At 38.7% G+C, this 24,380-nt stretch overlaps 1 protein-coding gene across 1 annotated transcript in view; it reads right to left on the reverse strand.

The window, feature by feature from the left end:
- LOC115217941 (limbic system-associated membrane protein) overlaps nt 1-24,380 on the reverse strand; it is a gene marked incomplete at its 5' end in the record, with an annotated part of 175,772 nt that overhangs the window by 35,292 nt on the left and 116,100 nt on the right. Inside the window, 3 exons of the mRNA XM_036507779.1 lie at nt 2,068-2,355; nt 4,695-4,823; nt 17,316-17,396. Of these exons, the coding sequence (XP_036363672.1) occupies nt 2,068-2,355; nt 4,695-4,823; nt 17,316-17,396 (498 nt within the window). The remainder of the gene's footprint in view (nt 1-2,067; nt 2,356-4,694; nt 4,824-17,315; nt 17,397-24,380) is intronic.

Here is a 24,380-nt window from a genome sequence, read left to right on the forward strand (position 1 = left end):
AGACGATATACCGCTTAGCACTGTTCCCGGTGTGCTAATGATTTTGCCAGCTCACCACCTTATACTTCCGTAAAAATAAAGATTATTTAAACAACGTTGGAGTTGGTTTTATTATGGATCAAGGTGCAGCCTAACATCATACCAATAATTCACCACCAGTAAATTTTTCTCTATATTGGTGACCCGATGATAGAAAGTACAGCCAAATCAACAATCTGCTACTTTTAAACAAGCTGTCAACGATGACTTTCGGAGGCAGAGAAGTGACTTTGGTCAGTTTTAGGGAAAAGCACCCAGCCGAATTCATCACCTCAACCCAGCAGTTTCGCCACAGGATGAATGTATCAATGAAAAGGGCTGGAAAGGAATATAGTGATTTACGAATGAAAGAATATGAAAAAGAAAATGAAAACAACAAAAATACACATTAGGATACATGGTTTAAATTCGGAACACGGAGATGGATGGCGGCATACATGAAGTTATATTGTATACAAAACAGCTGGTTGAACTACCAAAACATGGATGCACGAAATAAACTCATGGCTACATGATAACAAAAATGTGTGCTTAAATAAGAGACGCTCAGAAGCATAAAATAAATAAAAAGCTACACAGGAAACAGAACAGACTAAAATTAATATATAAATGAGAGACTGTAACAAGACATGGGTAAATAAAATTTACAAATGCGCAATGCAAAACAAATGAAGGAAACATGTACAAAACATTAGTTTTAAATGAAACAGGGAGCATCGTAAAACAAAAAGGAACACGTTGACGTTAGCTAAACAATTATTTGCATAAAACACAGGTCACAAACACATGGAATAGATGCTTGGATAGCTATTAAATAAATATGTGGCTGAATAATATAAATACATGTTAACGTTGTTTAAATATGTAATAAGATGGAAGACACAGGACGTACGTATGATGTAAATGAAGCATTGAAATGTTTACTGAAAATAAACATAACTATGATGCTAAACACACATGTTGTTTCTACTTCATGTAGGTATAGATAAATGAGTAACTACATGAAGCAGAAAAAAAGTATAATTGGAAGTTCTTAAAAAAAGAAGAAAAGAAAAGAAAACAGGTAAATATAAAAAACGTATTGAAATTTGGAGAAAACAAATCAAATTATTGAATATTCTGTATATATAGCCAAACATTCCTCACTCTTGAACTCTCTTCACTATAACTGTATTGCCATGGCTCTGAAGGAGATTCTATGCGTTCCCTGACCTGCTAGAAATAGCAGTTACATATATCATAAATCATCCCTACCAATCCTTCTTAGGAAAGGAATGTAATCCTTGATATAGTACATCAGTGAAGGAGACAGGTGATCACGTTGAAATATCTTTGATCATGTACAATTCAGTTTAGAGTTCAGGTAGAGTAGAAAATGTAACTTCAACAAGCTATAAGTTATCATTGAAAAAATAAACTGAAAATTTAACTTACTTTCTTCTTAAAATATCACTCTCTTTTCTTTCTGGCTTTTAAGTTATATATCTAAAGTTACCCACTTCTGGGCTCTTCGATTAACGAGTAAATATATTCTATATACTTTCGACGTCTATTATTAATGTGAACTGTAAAGTATCTGGTCTTTCCAGTTACATCTCTCGTCTCTTTAAATACAACTAGACTATTGTTGGCAGTTATTATATATTTAAATGGCAGTTATTATATATTATAAAAAGTTTAAACACATTTGATGCTATGAAAATGATGAAAACATAATAACTAAATAAAAACAATAACGACAAAAACAGCAACTGCATTAATAATGGCTTCAAATTTTGGCACAAGGCCAGCAAATTTAGGGGAGGGGTAAGTCGACTACATCGACCCCAGATTTTCACTGGTACTTATTTTATCGACCCCGAAAGGATGAAAGGCAAAGTCGACCTCGGCGGAATTCGAACCATTAATGTTAAGACGGACTAAATGCCGCTAAGCATTTTATCCGGCGTCCTAGCGATTCAGCAAGTTCGCTGCCTTAGCAACCGCAATAATATTAACGATAACAATAAGCAAAGTGCTCCAACATACCGTAAAGTACCATCGTCTCTCTGTCTCTTCCGAGGTGATTCGATGCTAGACAAGTATATTCTCCAAAATCACTTGCCTTAATTTGAGTTATTCGTAGACTTAGAGTTATAGTATGTCCTCCTTCATTAAAAACTTCAATGCTGTATTTTTCATTGTTAAAAAGTTCTTTTCCGTTTCGCATCCATACTGTCACACCCTGCGGTGAAGCAGTAATTCGACAATCTAAAATAGTTTCTCGCCCACTAACTTGACCAATTCGTTTATTCCGTAACTGTACCTCTGGTGCAACTGGAAAAAAAGGATACAACGGAAGTTTCAAACAATGTAAACACTATGAATCACGTTAAAAGATTATACTAACAAGTTCAGCACTATCAACTGGTCCTTCGATGAATTTAGTGGGGTTCATTGTGTTGCAAGCATCCACATCAGACAAACGGTTCTTTCTTTACTAAAGACTTTCCTGGATACAATGAACAGGTAATCGGCAGCATAAATCCCACCATTTTGTGAGAATCTGAACAGGCCTTTCTTTGATAACTTAGAAACATATACTGCATCAGTTGCCTTAAATTTATGATTTACGTTGGCAAAATGCCAAACATTTCTAGGGAAATGACCTCAATACATAACCAAAATATACATGTATATATTTTATTCATTTAGAACTGGGAGGTGAATGTGTGGAAGCACGTGCTTTGTGTTTTCTGTTTTGTTATGTGCTTTGTGTTTTGTGTTATCATACTGAGTTGTGATGGTGCATAATATGTACCATCGGAAATGTAAGTATTCCGAAGAAATTCTTTAGAATTTATATAAATTACAAGTTATTCGATAGTATTGGTAAGTTATTGAGTAGAATCTGTGACGTGTGCATTGCGTTATTGTTTTATCAGGCTATGATCACAATATATCGTATGTGAATTGTGTAATATACTCAGTGAAGTGACTGTACAAATTGTGTGTTGTGTGAGTTTTGCTATATCATTGAAAAGGGATTGTGAGTGGTGTTACAGGAACTTGGGAGATGATTGTGTAAGATATTTGTAGTGATAGCTGTGTTGTACAACATTGGATAACACACGTTATGTACTATATGACTTGTGTTATATGAGTTGGTGGTGGGATGTATAGAACATGTGATGTGACTGTTGTAATATAAAGTACGCTATACAAACATTACAATTTACACAGTGATGTGTGAGTTGTAATGTTTGTGTAGAATATGCAAGTCGTATTTTTCTGCTTTAGGTGAACGAGCACATTATGTTGCGTGAATTATGTAATAGTATCCTCATTTTTCTTGTTTATTGATTTGTTCTGAAGTAAGTAGTGTGTTCACTACGTTCCCAGGAAGACTGGCTGGTTCAATACCATTAACATTGACCTTTAACGCTTTCAAGTTAGCTGTTGTTAGGAAAGCATAACAAAACGGAAAAGCTAGTGAGAGCCACGTTCATTGTGGACTGTATGTAGTGGTTAGTGCGTGACAATATGGAGGGGATTAGGAGGTGAGGTGTAGAATATAATTACATGAGTTATGTTATTGTAATGAGGCTGTGCTATTTTATTGAGTGGTAGAGCAGGTGAAAAATGATATTTTTCTCAAGAAGAAAACGTTCAGGTATAATACACTAATTCGCCAGTGCAACTGCTGACGGAGGCTGTAGTTTCTTCAACTTGAGGAGGCCCTGGTTCATAACAACTGGAGGTGTTGTTTGCAGATGACTATGTTCTTATCGAGTACCATAATCTTTGATATATTAGTACAGATATTGGTTCACAGCTACTCGGGTTTAATATAATTACCAAGGCTACCAAAACTGCGTACCAGCCAACCAACCAATCAATCAAGTAGACTTTCATAAGGAGTATACGGCGCATACAAAGATGCGTCTAAAGATCAGACTCTGCTAAATCTCAAAGGTTGATATTCCTTGGTGTCACGTCCCCAGAAGTTGTTCAGGTCGAATATTCAAGTCAACAACATAATTTTCAAGGACAAGCATCGAAACCAAGCTGGTACCGGTGAGTTGCGATATACTTAATTAGGCATACCACGAAAGATCGGTGCAACATACGGCGAGTTCATTTGCAGAACATTATCTCAGATATTGAAGTCTGTAACCGGGTAGTATTATAGAGCTTTCACATTCTCCTTGTAGCACCCAGTTCTGCTGGGTCGGCCAAATTGCCAGAATGGATGACAAATGAGTTGTTGGCTGTGTGTTTGTGTGTAAACTTTAGGGTGGTAGGTAGCACAAACTCTGCAAACATACTTTCAGTTTCTCTTTAAGGACACCAGCATTAAAGTAGAATAATAAGAGTGACTTGCTGCAGAGAAATCTACTTGGACCTTATGGTGCCATTCATCAATAAAGGTACTAGTGGTCTGAACAAGGCAGGAGGCACATTGGGTAAAAGTGAGAGAGAGAGAGAGAGAGAGAGAGAGAGAGAGAGAGAGAGAGAGAGAGAGAGAGAGAGAGAGAGAGAGAGAGAGAGCTGAGAAATGCCAGATCTAGTGGAACAGAAGGAAACTTCTCGGCGTAGGCATGTCCCTGTAAATACCAGTATCATTATACACGTGGACTGATGAACGAAGATACGTAAAAAAGAATCATACTTACAATCGACGGAAACTTTTATTTTTCGACTAACAACGGGTGGAATACCATTTTTGGCTACACATTCATACACATCATCACAATATCGGCTGACATTATGGATTACTAAAACTTCTCCTTGTTGTCCGATTCCTGAAAAGCAAACAGAGAACAGACCTCATTATATAATATCTTAAAAGAAAGTGATTTGCTAGCGAGCAAGTTGACTGTTCATTTTATAGAAGATGGGAAAACTAATTAAAACTATTACTATTTACGCTATTGTTGCTTTGTTTTATAGGAGCAGTTCCAGATTTCACCCAGAGATTTCAAGTTACAGAAAGTAGAACGTTTTACTATGGATGTTATTTATGATTACCAATGATATAGTATATCTGAAATTTCAGTTTTGATAGAGTTTTAAGAGAATCAAGTGTTTTCAGGTCCATAATGTTTATCTTAGGATGTGGTTAGTACCCATGAAAAAATGTTTTGTAGTTCTGATGCATTTTGTTATCGTACAACTGTTGTTATGTTTGAGAGACCTCTATTTCAATATCCTTACATTTTCTTATTTTTTCCAGAAGTGTTGCAATCTGCCAGAATTGACACATCTATGTGCAGACATGTTTTGTCAAAGTGATTTGTTTTACCACAATATCTTGTTTATTGAACCGTATAGCACGATGAGTATGGATACCAAAGCCCCAAAGAATGGTGGTATCTTTATTTTCCACTATTTTGCAAGGCTTATGTTCTTACCAGTTCTCATACGACAGTCCAAACTTATGGTATATGAGCTAGTATATATACTGACCAAATCTATCATAGAGAAAAATTTATTCATTTGAGTCCAGCGTAGAGCTACCAGAAATAAGGTGCTCAATTGTTTCCTTGGTTGCACCACAAAAGCAGCAGGTAGGGTGTGCACCATTTTTAAGGACGCTTGCCTGATAGTTTCTGATGGGCAGACATTGATCCAGGGTGGCTCTCATGAAGTCCTCTGTTTAAGTCCATATGCAGTCAACCATTGATGAGTCACATCTATATCTTCTTCTTCTTCTTCTTCTTCTTCTTCTTCTTCTTCTCTTCTTCTTCTTCTTCTTCTTCTCTTCTACTACTACTACTACTACTACTACTACTACTACTACTACTACTACTACTACTACTACTACTTCTGCGAGTTGACAGAATAGTTAGTCCGATGGGCAGAATGCTTTGCAGCATTTCGCCCGTCTTTACATTCTGACTTCAAATGCCACCGGGGTCGACTTTGCCTTTGATCCTTTCGGGGTCGGTAAAATAAGTACCAGTTGGACACTGGGGTAAATGTAATTGGCTTAACGGTTCCTCGAAATAGTTAGCCTTGTGCCAAAATTATTATTATTATTATTATTATTATTATTATTATTATTATTATTATTATTAGTATTATTATTTGTACGTGAAAAGTAAAGACACATGGTCGAAAACTGCAGGTACCTGTTAAACTTTTGCTGTTACAAAGGGTGTACTCATATTTTTTTGTTGTACCATATTGTTAGTCAGTCAACTAGAAAACTTGTGTGAAGTTATTTTCATTTAATTTCAGCCCTTCGAGTTCACAATTTGTATTTCACTAACAAAATATACAATATTTTAAATACAAACGAAACATGGCGTCTAATTTTTCGACAGACAGCTTTCTTACAGTTAACACAAACGAACACCGCCAGCGCTGCCATAGCCAGTGCCGACCGAAACAACAACACGAACAACAAGATGACGATGATGACGATGACAAGAGCAAGGGCAACAACGACAATAGCAACAACAAGGCAAATGAAAAAAATACATAAAGACAACAACAGTTACAAATACAAGAATAAAGAAAATGTAAAAGAAGACATGAACACAAATCTAAACTATCTGACCAACACACCGGAAATTTCCTCACTGCCGTCACCACCAGAAGGAAAGAAGATACGTCACCGTCTTCGTTAATACTGCTGGCTGAGTGCAAGAAGAAATCACAATTTCGGCGGACGAATTGAAAGAAGCTAATCATATAAAAACAAAAAGGACGAGAGATATCCTCGTCTCCGTCCAATAGAATATAAAATCGAAAACAATCACATAAAACAATAGGAATAAAAGTCAAGAAAATAGAAGAGACGGCGAACAAGAAACAGAAAAATGTTTTAGATCTGCCTGGAGTATCAAAACATACATTACAAGAAGAAAGTATGACTTAGTCGTGAAGAGATTTCCAACAGAAGAAGAGGCCAGAAAACACTTTATGACAACACTAAGGATTGAGGAACTGCTACTCATATCAGTCTAGTTAACATCCTGAGAATTGAGGAAATCGGTTAGTGGCGACGATTTTCTTTGGCAAAGAAAAGATCACCAATATTCTGCAGATACAGAGGCTGCAGAAACAGAATTAGTCGAATCAAGAAATGGAAATGCTAACACAAACGAACAACAAGGGATGGATTTGATCCTGGACCTGATTAGTGTACCAACTTGTTCACAACTATATGCGGCCGTTGAAGGTAGGAAACCGAGATGTCATTTGTGTGGCGACACAAACCACCTGAATATGTTTTGGCCAAAACAAAAAGTGAGAAACAAGATTACTATTTCTGCCCACACTACCATCACAACAGAAAAACACCGAGGAACTTAGTAGTAGCACCAACGGCAGAAGCAGCTACAACAAGAACAGCAATTGCAACATTAAAGCCAGTAATCACCAACGTAACAGCTACAGTAACAACGACACAAAAATCACCAACAATGGAAGCAACTGTAACAAAAACAACAAAAACACACTGCCCTCAACAACAACCACAACACCACCGACTACAGTTACTGAGAGCTCCCAAACAGCAACAACGAAGTAGAAAGACAATGCTCCCTTAAGACATACCCTTCCCCCAACTAGGATAACTCAGGCATGTCGTGTGAGTAAGGAGGGCAAAAAGTAAAGAAAAGAGAGAGAGGAATGCCATAAAAAATGTAGGGTGGTTCAAACGAATAGAGCCTCTCAATAACAAAATATACTAACACCATCTCCAACGACAACACCAACACTACCAACACCATCATTAGAATCACAACCATCACAGCTACTGTTATCTGAGATGAACCAACAGTACAAACACCGGCAAACTCCACCATGCTCACAAACCAAAAACAAACACGTCAATATCAACGTTTCACAAATGTCCTTACCATAGACACAAACAGCAGACTTCTAATTGAGCACATAAATAACCACACACATATCACTTACAACAATTTCATCACACCAACAAACACCACAACGCACATAAAGAAACCCATACACTGTGTATGTGTGTGTGTGTGTGTGCTTGTGTGCGTGTGTGTGTGTGCGTGCTTGTGTGTATGCTTGCGCGTGTGTGTGGTAATGTGTGTGCAAATCTTCAGGTTTGGATGGTGCGCTCAACAAGATTTAATTTTATATGCCAACTTCACTGGGGGCCTTTTGGCAGGTATCAAGCACAAGTGGCGGCGGGAGAACGAGAGAATTCCTAATTTTGTGACTCGAAGAGCAGTAGCACTGCTGAGAAAGGACTCAATCAAGGGTGGTTAAATATAAAACTTTAAGTCCATAACTTATAAACACAAATTTCGACATTTTGACCAAGTTGATAGCGAAGACGTGGGCGCTTGACGTTGATGGTCTAATTGATGATGCACAAACAAGCACCATCCCAAGCAGCTCTATCCATCACGTGTGATATATCATAGAGAGTGTGGGTAAAGAAGCTGGAAGGGGTGGGGCATGGTTAATGTGGACCTGTCAAAATTCTTCAATAAGGTCGCGCACCAATACTTGGTAGCTATCCTTACGCCGGCCGATTTCAGTGACTTCTTCCACAGTTGGCTTGCCACAATGTACAGAGACAATTGTTCGGTAGTTTGGGGGAACAGTTACCTATCGGAACCATCGAGTATCATTCGCTCGGTCCACGAAGGTGCATCCCACGTATAATTGGATGGCAGGAACTGAGTCGGTATATGCATATGACGTTACAGTCATAGTGTCGAACACCAGGCTCATAGACCTGATTAACATTGCTCTAAAATAGTACGACGCGGTGACAGGAGAATAAATTAACTATAAGGTAGTTGGCCTGCATCTTGGTACCTGGAAAGGTAGGTCCATCCGGTTTAATAATGTCGAGAGACTCTGCTCGGAATCTGTTGTGATCCAGATCTCCAGGTGAAGAACTGGGACGAGGTGACGAGCAGGGTGGCCAAGATCACCTTCAGAGGGGACAGAAAAAGCTATCATGACGGGCTGGGCAGATCTGATGAATGCAAACATAGTCTCTATTAGATATCATCACCTGAACATCGTGCCTTTTCCTATTTCATGTCTGACGGGACTGGAGCATATATGCTTCCGCTTTTTGTGAATGGAGCACGTTCCACTGGTCAGGAGATCCATTTGTTGTCAACACTCACTGAATGGAGGAACGAGCGCAGACATACGCTGAGGTTACGACACATTCAGCGTGTTCTTGGTGGTGAGCAGGTGTAGTCACCATTGGCACCTAGAGTACTGTCAGGCGCTCACAGTCCTCTGTCAGTCGAGCAATGTGGACAGTGGAAGTTCCGCATTGGCGCTGTGTAATGGTTTAGTGGTAGACAAAAGCGATGATGTTCTTGGGGAGATCCTGGACGTTGACAAGGATCAACTAGCTGATCTTTTTCGAAGGATTTTCATGCTGAGATCCATGGATAATCTCAAAAAATTCGTTGCCTAGCAATGATACTGGGGCGAGTTCCCTATTCGAGATAAACTCTACAGGCATGCAAATGCTGTCAGTCGGGGCCATGAGAGATGCGCGCCGAGCGACGAAACTTTTCTGCACGCACTTGCCCAATGCCCAAGAATTGCTGATTAGTGTGCCAATGGGCTTAAGTCAAACACTAGCTGTTGCATGTTGGACGGATCCGGCTATCAATCGAGTCCATTGTAAAGATTATCCTGCCGCCTTCTAAGCGGAGAAGGTCATGCAGCGTTTATCCGTCTGGTGGTCTTAACGAAAGACGTTGTCTGGTGGACAGGATTGAAATGGCTGAAGTTTAACACATTCCTCCTTGGAAAAAGAAAACTGAGGCTGGAGAGGAAAGTTCTCTTTTTCCAGCAAATTTATTGAATGATGGGTGAATTTGGCAAGAATATTCCGAGTGAACGGGCTTACTCTAAGCGTGCGCCTATACACTGAAGAAAGAGGATGAGTAGAAGGCACATGCCCTAGTGCTCAGGGAAACAGGGGATTTGTTGGCTTTCCATGAGTAGCTTTAGGAAGTCTTCCTCTTCCTAGGGAATTAATCCAATTTTACACGCTCCAAAATATAATTCCACATTGTTTTTGTGAACCTTTTAATGGTTAGCACACCCAACAAATTGCTTAGCAGAATTTCGTCCGTCTTTACATTCTGAGTTCAAATTTCATCGAGATAAATTTTGTCTTTCATCCTTTCGGAATAGGTAAAATAGGAACCCATTTAGTTCTGGGATTGATGAAATCAACTAGCCCCCTCCTACAAAATTTCAGGATTTGTGCCTATAGTAAAAAGAATTATTATTATTGCTGACAGAATCGTTAGCACGCCGAGCAAAGTTCTTAACATTTCGTCCGTCTTTACGTTTTGACTTAAAATCCCGCCGAGGTCGATTCTACCCTTCAGCTTTTCGGAGTCGATAAAATAAATACCAGCTGATCACTGGTGTCAATGTAATCGACTTACCCTACTTCCCTGAAATTCCTGGCCCTGTGCCAAAATTTGAAGCCATTCTTCTTCTTCTTCTTCTTCTTCTTCTTCTTCTTCTTCTTCTTCTTCTTCTTCTTCTTCTTCTTCTTCTTCTTCTTCTTCTTCTTCTATTTTTTCTTCTTCTTCTTCTCCTTTTACTTCTTCTTCTCATTATTAGGGAGCGAGCTGGCAGAATCGTTAGCACACTGGACGAAATGCTTAGAGGTATTTCGTTGTGAGTTCAACTTCCACCGCAGTTGACTTTACTTTTCATCGTTTCGGGGTAGATAAATTAAGTACCAGTTGAGTACTGGAGTCGATGTAGTCGACTATCCCCTCCCCCAAATTTCAGGCCTTGTACCTATAGTACAAGACCTGTACTATAGCAGTGCATGCCATCAGGCGTTGTACCTATAGCAGTGCATGTCATCAAAGTGACATTGAGGTAAAATATACAAAGCCCAGTATACTCATTATGAATACACGTCTGATAAGGGTACACCAGGCACATGCTTCACAATAATATGTGCGTGACATGGTGATCTCATATCAAGATAAACAGCGATTGATCTTGCAGGTGGGGCCCAGTTAGAAATTTCTTTAGGTCGAGTAGACCATCTCACTCAAAAGGTCACTGAATAAGGGTTGTTCAAGGATGTTGAACGAACCACCCATATTTCCAAACGTGAATGATCGAAACCCCAAGAATTTCTCACAACACATGACTATGATGCTCCCCCACTACTTCTGCTCGTGATCAGAGATGCACATATCGTCAGCCACTAAGGGAGATACTCAACTGGTTAAGGCCAAACAATTGACTAGCAAATATGTGGTATTGAGCAGAATATTTGCTGTAGCCTATCTTTTATACCAAGACAAAATAATGTACATGTTAACATTTCCAATCAGTTAAGATAAGAAAGCATGAGAGCCACTGCATCAGGAAATTATTACTATTATCATCATCATAAGGCTGCGAGCTGGCAGAAAAGTTTGCACGCCGGGCGAAATGCGTAGCCGTATTTCGTCTGCCGTTACGTTCCGAGTTCAAATTCCGCCGAGGTCGACTATGCCTTTCATCCTTTCGGGGCCGATAAATTAAGTACCATTTACGCACTGGGGTTGATATAATCGACTGAATCCGTCTGTCTGTCCTTGTCTGTCTCTGTGTTTAGCCCCTTGTGGGTAGTAAAGAAATAGGTATTTCGTCTACCCCTACAGTCTGAGTTGGAATTCCGCCGAGGTCGACTTTGCCTTTTATCCTTCGGAGTCAATTAAATAAGAATCAGTTACGCACTGGGGTATATGTAATCGACGCAATCCCTTTCCCAAAATTTGAGGCCTTGTGCTTCCAGTAGAAAATATTATTATTATTATTATTATTATTATTATTATTATTATTATTATTATTATTATTATTATTATTATTATTATTATTATTATCATCATCATCATTATTAGGCGGTGAGCTGGTAGAATCGTTAGCGCGCCGGACGAAATGATTAGCGGTATCTCGCCCGTCTCTACGTTCTGAGTTCAAATTCTGCCGTGGTCGACTTTACCTTTCATCTTTTCGGGGTCGATAAAATAAGTGCCATATAATCGACTCGTCCTCTCTCCACAAAACTGCTGTACTTGTGGCAAAATTTGATACGTTTATTATTATTATTATTGTTGTTATTATTATTATTATTATTATTATTATTATTATTATTATTATTATTATTATTATTATTATTATTATTATTCACAACTGAATCGTTTAGATGCTAAAATATTTTGCTATAAATTTTGTCGATTTTTTTCAAGTGTAATTGGAAGATCAATAAAAAACCGCAAAAATGCAAAATAACAATAGAAATAAAAAAAGGAAACAAAATGTAAAATAAAGTATTAATGAACACAAAAACATATGGAAAAAAAATTCAATAAAAATTAATATCTCCGCAAAGACAATAGCAGATATAGATGTGCTTCGTTAATTGAAAATGTGGAAACTAAAACACTTTCTTTTGTAAACATTGTTTTGAATAATAAAAGACATCCCATGAGATATGTAACATTCTTCTAAACGAAAAATGATCGGTAGCATTTCGTTCCCAAGACAGGTACCAGCCAGCCATAATCCATCGCAGAGGTGTACCAGAACTAAAAAGCAGCCTTCGTATGCTTTGTCAACATCAAATGGCTTTTCTTGTTCCATTCAAACATGAGCTGGATATAGGCCTTTCAAACACATGTAATGAATTTTCCTTCACTGAGAGAGGGAGTGTGTATGGCACCTTATGTATCATATTTAAAATAGAGAACAGACTAAAGTGCATCCAATTGGTAACCTGGATCCGTAGTATTTGGAAAGGATGAGCATAAGGGTGATATTAGGGATATTGGTACCGATGTTGACCCTGACAATTAGTCACTTTCGTGGAAATGCAAATGTAATTTTCGATGGGCTGATAGTGTTACTATAAACATATATATTTTCATGATGCTGCAAGACTACAAAAAAATTACTGGAGGTGTACCCTGTAAAGGGTGCAGAGAGGAAGGCCTTTAAACCAAATATTAAGAGAAATAGATCCAGCTGCTACATTTGTAACAGTAAATCCGTTTAAGGGTTTTCTAAACAGAACTTTTAAAGGGAGAAAACTACAGCACTAATAATCATAGAGTTTGGGGGCACAAGAAACATCAAATGAAATTGCCTTGTTCTAATTGTCAGGACCTAAGCCTTAAGATCCCGTTCCCGCCCCTGCTTCAACCGAGTCACCATGAAAATCATCTACAGCAACACCAATAACACTGTGTTACAAGATTTTTGTCCTTGGGTAGCAACTGTTTTTCCTATTTGCTTACCCCTAAAAAGTATGAAAAATGGCTAATATTTCCTTCAATCTTTGCCTTTGTTACATTTATTCAAACCCCAAAGAATCCCTCTCAACACATGGCTGTGATGCATCTCCGCTACTCCTGCTCATGATCAGAGATGCACATATTGTCAGCCACTAAGAGATGTGCTCAAGTGATTAAGGTCAAGCAATTGACAAGTAAATCTGTGGTATTGAGCAGAACATATGCTATAACGTGATTTCTGCTTCGGCAACTCAGCACTGGATTTGTATAGAATGTAATGGGAAATAGGTCTGTTTCAAAACATTGATGTCCAGGTTACAAAGGCAAAGTTTGAAGAGAATAGAAGCCATTTTCCTTGATTTCTAGATAGAAGCAAATAGGAAATAACACTTACTGACCAAAGACAAAAATAAATAGAGAGATGAATAAATAAAAATTCTGTTACACAGTATATTAAGATCTAAATCACCAGAAAGTCTCTCCCTCACAACAGCACAATCTATTCCACTTATGAGTTTGGGAACAAACAAAGGCTGAAAGAGTCTAGCAAATTTGTTAAAAAACGATAAAACACCAAATAAACCAACAGAAAGGCAATAAAATGTGCGAGCATAGGAGTACATCACATGAAATGAAGCAACAATTTCTTATGAAAGAGAGACTATCTCTCATGAAGGAAAGCACCTATTCCCATCGAACGGCCTTCGTTCATTCTTGTTTTAGCGTTCGAGCCCTAGCTCTGACAATGCAGCCTTCGCGTTTCGCGTAGAAGAAATGGTCGAGGGCCATTTTTGCCGATAGCATACCAGCTGCTATTAACTTGATTCTCCTCAAATCTATCATTAGTTCTTTATTAAACAGTATTGACTCATATTTAATTGCCCTCTTCAAAGTTCCCCCTGTTGTTCACTATTGCCCCTGTCAAATACCGCTTGGATAGCTCGCTAATCCGGTCTCTCGCGTCAGAGAAAAAGCCCGTTCAACTTCGAGTAGCCGGGACTCTGGCCATGACTACGAAAATCTAACATTTGTGATCTGTGTAGCAAACTATCTTTCAGCTAACTTGACGGATATTCTAAGTACGATCTGGAAGACCCATTGTGGTTGCTCCACACATCTCTTACGGAGTCCCCAATCTTTAGGTGAATGAGTTTGTAAATGTTTGTAAATTTTCTGGTGTGAACCGCATCTGAACCACGATTTTAATTCAGTCCGGTTTTTGTGTGTTGGGAACGGCGGGGGTGGGGGTATCTTATTCACAATCTCTCCGTAGTCAGCTAAGATAATTCTAAAATAATTGTCCCTTATCTCTGAAGTCATATTGTTTAATATCACCTTACGTTTTCCTAAACAGGAAGCTATAAGAACATTTACGTCTCAGATGAGCAAGTATTCTTTGTTATTTTTGAGCGCCTTTTTCCGTAAGGCATACAGCTCCCACCGCTCCAGATTGTCTTTCTCGTCTCAGATGACACACTGTTCAGGCATATCTTTGCTTGTGGTTGTGTGAGGTTTTTGAAGCTTCTACTTTTCTTGACGATACATTTATAGATGAGCGTTCTTTATTTTTCTTTTTCTTCTTAGGGAATAATGATTCGACCTGGTCTGGCTCGGCAGTGTCGGTGTCACGGAGTGAAGTCTATGCTGTCATCCAAAGCTAAATTTATCTACGTTTGCATTACAGTAGCGAACGAAGGCTTGATTTTGAGATCGTTTTGAATTTACTGCTGTGGCCATTGCTGTCGTTTTTATTGCTTTCATTGTTGCTGGTGGTTGTGGGATGACTATATTAATCTGTTATGCTGGGGTTTGCTTTTTTTCGCGTTGTTGTTATTGTTATTGTTGTTCTTATTGACACTTTGTGAGACATACGGGAAACGTCTCTTTAAGGCTTTTGGTTTCCGACACAGTTGACTGACAATCCATTCTCGCAAGGGGCTAGCAGTGAGATTAGATTCATCTTCATCTGTTACAGTAACTACTATTTAGCACGAATAGTACTTAGCTATGTTAGGAAATTTATGTGCTGGAGGGAAAATTTGGGAAACAGAATTTGGAAGGAGGACATAAGCTCATTCCGCATTTAAAAAGTGAAGGTATTTCTCCAGATATGCTGTCATCTTTGGAAGACACACATCAATTTTACGAGACTAACTCGGAAAAGTAGAGGAAATTAGCAAAAATAGTATAAAATCAACCTTGCTCCACGTGTACTGCCATGCTTTTGGTTCTTTTTAGCCGGAGAAACTCAAATGTGTGCGATCCCTAATGGATCTAACTACGACAATCTCCACTTCATGCACTAGACTACTGAGGGAATGGGTAATAATTATGGTGTTGGAGTGAAAGCTGACCAATTTAGATCAGTCGAAAGCCTTCGATAGTACCGACCACCGATACATGGCAGTAATCCTAAAAGCAGCTGGTGGTCAACAGTTGGATCGCAGCAATACACAGTGGTGTTTGCTAGATGGTCAAAGTAAACTGCCACCATTCGGAACTGTTTAATATTACGCGCGCGATCCTTTGGGAGTGTCCACTCTTGTCTCTTCTATAAGTTCTGACTCTCGAGCCTTTACTGTGGAAGTTAGAATTCTGAAGCATCCTTTTCGAACTGGGATGTGGGAAAGCTGGGTGGGTGTATACGGATGACATTACTGTAATGGTGTCAGATATCACAGAACTTCAGGTAATGAATTCCATTCTAAAGGAATATGAAGCGATGGCAGATGGCAGGAGTTAACAAGTCGGTAGGCCTGCTGCTCAGCGGCAACTGGAGAGATAAATCTAAGCAATCGAACTGACAAACAGGTGAAATTTCTCGGTGTCAGGTTTGGTCCGGACCTTAAGGTGGACAAGAACTCAGACAGCATACATAGTAGGAGCGGACTGTCTTCATAAGCCCAAATGGTAAGGTGCTATATCTGGATGTGAATAACTGTGAAGAAAGCGCACCTTAAAACCAGTAGCTGTCTGCGTTCCGACAAGGGTAGGACAATCAAATTTCTTCAGGCTTCTGGAGCTTACTTTGGAATTCTTTGTACTTTAGTGTTAGTCGATGATTGGAACACCATTTTGGATGTATGTTTAGATTGTATGGGGATAGATGATAGGAATGGTAAAGTGCAAAAACCTCGCAAATCTAGTTAGACGTTTCCGTCTGCCATGTAGAAGCAGAATTTCCCAGAAATTACAGAATTTGCCTATGTACAAATTTAGATCACATCCAGATCATATCTGGAATATTCTGTAGGTCAGTGAATAAGGATAGCATAGGACGTTCACAATTTAAAATTGCTGGCTACACAGAGCACATATTTGAGATCTGTACTGTCAACCCAGGTAGACTGCGTACGTAGGGACCTAATTACTGGAAGTCCAACGCCTTGTTCCCGGCACAGTAAGCTTACGAAGACCGGATTAAATAATTAGTTAAGCAGTTATTGACAGGAACATACGCCGACAATAAATGTTGTTTGCTCTGAAAAGGCAATTAGAATAGAATCAAAAAGGTTTACTAAGATTATAATTGAGAAAGCAGGAATAGAAATGGAATTAGTGAATAAAGAATGAAAACGTAAAACAGGCGTTTAGCAAAGATATCGCAGCCATCTGGTTCGCAGCGAGATTGGTCCTGGACTTATTCTTCAACGTGAAGTACGAAGTCTGCGTAGTCAGAGCTAAGGCACGTGCTCTAAGACGCGAGCGGACGAAGGCAGTTTTAAGGACCCAAGTGACAAGGGCGCAATATGGCGACATAGTCACAATTCAGTCTTTGGCGATCCACAGTAGGTGCATGTTACTCGACTCCAAGCAGATGTGTGTGTAATTATTCTGCGGCACTTTGCTTAACTAATCGGGTCGAGAGGTGGGCCGAATCGCAGGATGGATTTCAGTTGTTACCTCACCGACCTACTGCGATTCTCTGGGCAGTGACATCGGTGTGTTGCGAAAAGTAGATTAATTCCATTGAAATAAAGAAAATAATATCTAGTTGCATGACATGCAATTCACCTGGTTTGTTTGGTCTTGCTCTCGAACTTTCCGCTTGTAAACCAGACTTATCGGCCATCTTCAAGCAGACATCGACTGCAACTGGAAACAAGATGGGAGAATTATCAGTCCTGTAAGTGGTTGCAGTGGTGAGAAAGGATCAGGGGTTCCACATTGGTAGTTTTTGGCCCATAACTTTACTGAACGCAGACTTCAAGATTATGGCTAAGGTGTTGACTAAGAGGTTAGCGATTTTTGTTGAGGGACTCGTTGGTGAGACATAGATGTATGCTGCTACGAATAAATCAATCCACGACAACCTCCACCAGGTCTGGAGAATAAGGTGGATGAGGAATTTTTCCCAACCATGCTCTTCGATCTTCTGTGATGTGATCTTTGCAGTGTGGGGTCGCGCATTGTCCTGATGAAACATCACTCCTTTTCGATTCACTAAAGCGGGTCTTTTTTCTTCAAAGCTTGGTTCAAACGCTCTAATTACTGACATTAGACTTGAGCATCGATTGTTGCGTTAGGTGGTAACAATTCAGAGTGAATTACTCCTCTGCAATCCCACCAGATAGAAAGAAGAACCTTTTTCCCATGAAGTTCCCTTCTCGGTTGTGGTTGAGCTTTTTTCCTTTTACGAAGCCACTGTTTACGACACTTAACATTTCGATAGGAGATGCATTTTTCGTCACCAGTCACATATCTATCCAAAAAAGAGTGAAATGAGTTCGCGAGAATGGAGAGAAGAGCAGATGCCAACTTGGGATTTGACAATATTTCATGAGGCACCCATTTTCCAAGTTTAGGAACCTTTCCAAGTTGTTGAAGATGACAATGAACAGTTGTATGGTTTGAACTAAGCTTTATTTCCACTTCTTCAAATGATAATGCAGGATTTTCTTCAAGTAATGCCTCAAGGAGCTTATCATCAAACTCAACTGGACGTCCTGTTCGATCTTCATATTTAAGGCTGAAATCTCCACTTCTGAATTTTGCAAAACATTTTCTGCAAGTTCTTTCATTCAAGCATTCTTTCCCATAAACTGAATGTATGTTTCGAGTCACTTCGGCCGGAGAGTTTCCTTTTTTGTACTCATAAAGCATTATGTGCCTTAAATGATCTTTGGATACTTCAAGGTTAGAATAGGTTTTTTATCAAAGTCATTTTCATTCTATTATTCTGTAAAATAATATATAATTAGTTTAAATGTACACAAATACAGAAAAATATTTTTTTATTCTATTAGACATTCTAAAATACTATTAAATTTCATTCAGTTTGAATAAAGGTAAAATCGGACAGATCTTATGGGATGACCTGATAGTTTATGATACAGCTCTCTATTTTTACTTGCAGGTGTTTATATTTAGATATATTAAAATGCATGATGTATCTGAATTCCATTGAGGACAAATTGTTGGTTTGAGCTTCTGTTACAAAAACAGTTCAATTGCTTAATGCTTCAAGAGGTACAATCTCTAAAATCATGTTGGCATCTCCAAACCAATGTTAAATCAGCTTTGTAAAGACAATTCTTATTGGAGAGCAAAGTTGACAGAAAGGGCTCGCAAAGAAGTGAAACATATAATGTCTAAAAACTATCGAACTACGACAGCAAACGTGACAACAGGACTGAACCACCACTCTGTCAACTCTTTGTCAACCCAAACAGTTCGTCGTGCGGTCCATAAGGTATCATATCCTGGGAGGGCTGAAATTACTTAACTTAGCAAGAAAAAGGTGTCAAGACTGTCAGACTAGGTCAATGGATCAATGGAAATATGTCATCTGTGATAAATCCTCATTGACCTTTCTTTCCCCCCATTTCACAGCGAATGTATGCCTGGAGACAATCCAAAACAAGCCTTCAACTCGAACTGTTTGAACCCTACTCTAAAGCACGGAGGTGGGTTTATGATAATTTGTGCAACCCACAGAGGCGGGTCTGTGATGATTACGTATCTCGTAATTCTCTCGGCTCTTTAGTTGTTCAACATGGAAGAATTAATGCCAAGAATACTCTAAGAATTTTAGTTGATCATATCCACGCTGTAATACAAATATTATTCTTCGGTGTTAACGCAATCTTTCATGCGCTGATTCGCACAGCTAAACATTTTCAAAAGGGGGAAAAATAAAGTAGACAACCTGTATTGGCCCCCAGAATCAGCGGATTTCAATATAAGCAAACGTTTATGGTGAATTTTGGAGGAAGGAGGCATGAAACAGCTACCTATCGCCATTGTCACTGAAAGATAAAAACGACTTTTGCTTAAAGAATAATAGCTAAAATCCCCCTGACAACCATAGAGAATCTATGCAAGTCAGTTCCTCGACGTACTAAAGCTGCGATTGATTCCAAAGGTGGACAAATTCCGTATCAATAATGATTTCAAATTTTGGCACAAGGCCAGCAAGTTCTGGGAAGTGGGTAAATTGATTTCATCGATCCTAGTGCACAAATGGTACTTATTTTATCGACTCCGAAAGGATGAAAGTCGACCTCGGCGGAATTAGGACACTGAATGTAAAGACAGACGAAATGCCATTACATATTTTTGTCCGGCGTGCTAACTATTCTTATTTCTTTATTGCTCATAAGGGGTTAAACATAGAGGGGAAAACCAACGACAAAGGGATTAAGTCGATTACATCGACCCCAGTACGTAACTGGTACTTTATTTATCGACCCGAAAGGATGAAAGGCAAAGTCGACCTCGGCGGATTTTGAACTCAGAACGTAACGGCAGACGAAATACTGCTAAGCATTTCGCCCGGTGTGATAACGTTTCCTATTTCTTTACTGCCCACAAAAGGTTACACACAGAGGGGACAAACAAGGACAGACAAACGGATTAAATCTATTACATCGACCCCAGTGCGTAACTGGTACTTATTTAATCGACCCCGAAAGGATGAAAGGAAAAGTCGACCTTGGCGAAATTTGAACTCAGAACATAGCGGTAGACGAAAAACCTATTTCTTTACTACACACAAGGGGCTAAACACAGAGAGGACAAACAAAGACAGACAAAGGGGTAAAATCGATTACATCGATCTCAATGCGTAACTGGTAGTTAATTTATCGACCCCGAATGAATGAAAGGCAAAGTCGACCTTGGCGGAATTTGAACTCAGAACGTAGCGGTAGACGAAAAACCTATTTCTTTACTACCCACAAGGGGCTAAACACAGAGAGGACAAACAAAGACAGACAAAGGGGTTAAGTCGATTACATCGATCTCAATGCGTAACTGGTACTTAATTTATCGACCCCGAATGGATGAAAGGAAAAGTCGACCTTGGCGGAATTTGAACTCAGAACGTAGCGGTGACGAAAAACCTATTTCTTTACTACCCACAAGGGGCTAAACACAGAGAGGACAAAAAAAGACAGACAAAGGTGTTAAGTCGATTACATCGATCTCAATGCGTAACTGGTACTTAATTTATCGACCCCGAATGGATGAAAGGCAAAGTCGACCTTGTCGGAATTTGAACTCAGAACGTAGCGGCAGACAAAATACCGCTAAGCATTTCGCTCGGCCGGCTAACGATTCTGCCAGCTCGCAGCCTTAACTCCATATTACATAACTTCTATTTAGTAAGGTGTCTGTTATTTTATCCAACTCCAGTACACAGATACACATCCACCCACTTACCCACTCACGCTCACATACATACACGCCCGCACACACACAAAAACACACACACGTAATCTTGAAGATAACGGATTATATATATATATAATATATATATATATATATTATATATATATATATATATATATAATTGTGTGTAACATTGCTGATACCAGATAGATTCCGTCTGATTTCGATATCTTGGCTCTTGTTGACACCCGAAGAACAATTTCACATAAGAGTGGAAAACAAGACTCGATCACTTGAAAAATATTTTTATTGTGAAAATAAACATAAACATGAGATGAAGTAAAGGTGAGACAATAAAAGCACCTTATATGTTCAGTTTCTTTCAGACAACTGTCCATTGACTGCAAGCGGACTTGTTCATGTTAGTGAGAGGGGAAAAATAAACGATGCATCGATTCTTGCTGGTGTACAAACTTCTCAACTACATTCTTCACAGACACACACACACACACACACACACACACACACACACACACACACACTTATATTGTCCTTGCGCTTTAACCAACGTATGGCTCGTAACACTGTAATGGTAGTCCCTCGATTTAAAAAAAAGACGCCTATGCATTTTGTTGCAGAAAACTCTGCACAGATGATTTGCTTACAGCGATTAAATGTCCGCGTTGCGCACCAGCTCACTTCTTCCATCAAATAGACACTTTCTGTACAAGTGCATGGTGTGCCACAGGTCAGATGCTGAAGTGATTGTAAAGCAACTTCAGATGAAATGTTTTGGTCAAGAACACAAATCCCCACCGGTCCAGGAATCGAACTCACGCTCGTGAGTGTAGCACCCTATCTACCAGGCCACGCGTCGTCATAAGGTACTGTATAATTATATAGTAACTGATGATAATGTTGACATCCCCATCAAGACGACTGTTTCTGCCTGAAATCTTCTAAATTCGTTTTGTTTGCCAGGGAAACTACACAACTCCCTCCTATTCGTTCAAAAAGAACATTTCGGTCGAGGAGGTTATATATCTTCTTGTAAGCTGATATTAGGCGCTTATGCAAGAAAGAAAGGCATGTGATTAGCCTGTATTCAGGATCATCCATTTCTAGGTCTTTTTTCCCTTCTTTTTGCTAGTAACTCAGGTATTTGGGAAGATAAATACCTTAATATTTTATGAAAATTTTGCTAGTTTGTGAGTGTAAGGTATACATGTGTTTTATGCAGAAATGTAGGATTTTATCTAGTCCATGGCGTTTTCAAACCTTTTGACGATCATGGCTTCCATTATGTTTCACGCTGGGATTTTTTTCCATTTCGAGGTGCTACATGATTTAATTTTGTCTTTGCTTTATTTAATTAATTGACGCTTTGTTTCATTCTCTTTCTACATTTTTCACCAAAATATTTCTATTGTCTCTTGGTTGATTCATTTCGAACAATAATAATCGTTTTGTTATTTAATTCTATATGTTCTTGCAAAGTTTTATTTTATTTCAGTTATTTGAATCTATCCTCAAATCTGAATTTTCGACAACACGAGCTTTGAATTGATATTTCTTTGTTGAATTAATAATTCTTTTGTGATTTTTAAGATCACGTTCGTCTTGAATTTTAAATTTCTCTATGTAATTTTGTTTTTCTAGGGTAACACTTTTCTGAGCCTATTTTCAATTTCATTTATTCTGGTTATTTCTCTTTTCTCTAACAAGTTATCCCCTGTTGAGTATTTTCCAAACACGATCTGTCTTAGTTCATCTAGTTTTATCTTTTATTACGACGCCTACTGTTTTGGTTACTACATACGCTGTGGTGTATTGGTTAAAGCCTGTTATATCTTTTTTAATTCATTTGCTCTGTAATTATTTCTAATGCACAGTTAGCTTTCTTTGTTTGAACTCTGTTATCTTGTATGATATTTTAATGGTTTCTCTTCTGTCTATCATTTGTGTACACTTTATCTCTTCAAACATTTATTCAAATCCGTCCGCCATATTTTCTAGATGACTGCATTCATTTGTGCAAACTCTAATTGTTGTTTTTTATTACTATTACTTTGCAGTGTTATGGTTGGCGGTGTCTATTCCTTGTTTACTGTTACTTCATCTCTATTGGGTTGCAGAGTATATTGTGCAGTGGTTCTTGTTTGTGTTACAATTCCATTGTGATCGTAGAGAGGACTGTATCGTATTAGTATCCTTTAGTTTTTTTCTAGGTCTCTTTTCTATTTGTCTTTCTCCTTCAAAGCTTTTTTTGTGTCTGCTTTTGAAATCTCTTCACGCATTTTATCATTTGATACTTGTTAATTCTGAACAATACTTGGTATCACTTTTTCGCTATGTTTGGTTAGTCTGTTCCATGATTTTACACGAAGGGCTTAGGTTGCAAAATAAAGCGTTTATAATCCCTTAGTATTTTGGCTCTGATCTATATCCACTCAATTCTTTTGTATAGTTGAAATAAAGATTTAGCTGTCCTAAGGGAGCTACTGCTTCGTTATGCGGCTTCAAATAATTAAATATCTTAACCGAATAGTTTTATCTCTCATATTTTACATGTTTCACTCATTTGACTGCGGCCATTTGGAGCACAGCCTTCAAGGATGTTGAGTCGTACAAATCGAACCTAGGGCTTATTTTCTTAAAGCCTAGTACTTATTCTGTCTTATTTGCTAAGGTACGAGGACATAAGAATATCAACACCGGTTGTCGAGCGGTGATGGGAAGGGAGCACAAACTCTGAGACAAAGACACACACATGCACATATATACTTATATATACATACATACATACATATATACATACATGCACACACACACGCACACACATATATATATGTATATATATATAAGAGACCAAAGTGTACGTACGCCGCTATATGTACATAAATAAAAATACAAAATGGGACAAGAACGCAAAACATCCAGATAGACGATACAAAGACAAGGACGGGTCATTCGGGGTTTTTATTCCTCAGTCGAGTTACAGATTATCTCTGCAATTTCGGCTGGTTATACTCGAGATTGCTCCAATCTGGCCAGCTAAGAGCATTAGATTCCTTTGAGCTGGCCAGGTTGGAGCAATCTCGAGCATAACTAGCCGAAATTGCAAAGATAATCTGGAACTCGACTGAGGAATGAAAACTCCGAGTGACCCGACCTCGTTTTCTTTGTATTGTCTATCTGGATGTTTTGTTGTCCCTTTCTTGTATCACCTTACTGTCGGGATGTTTTGCGTTCTTGTCCCATTTTGTATATATATATATATATATATATATATATATATATACACATGAGGGGCTTCTTTCAGTTTCCGTCTACCAAATCTACTCAGAAGGCTTTGACCGGTCCGAGGCTATTGTGCAAGACAACTACCCAAGGTGCCACACAGTGGGACTGAACCCAGAACTCTGTGGTTGAGAGGCAAGCTTCTTACTACACAGCCACGCCTGCATC

Source organism: Octopus sinensis, linkage group LG12, assembly GCF_006345805.1.
Source record: "Octopus sinensis linkage group LG12, ASM634580v1, whole genome shotgun sequence".
Taxonomy (NCBI): domain Eukaryota; kingdom Metazoa; phylum Mollusca; class Cephalopoda; order Octopoda; family Octopodidae; genus Octopus; species Octopus sinensis.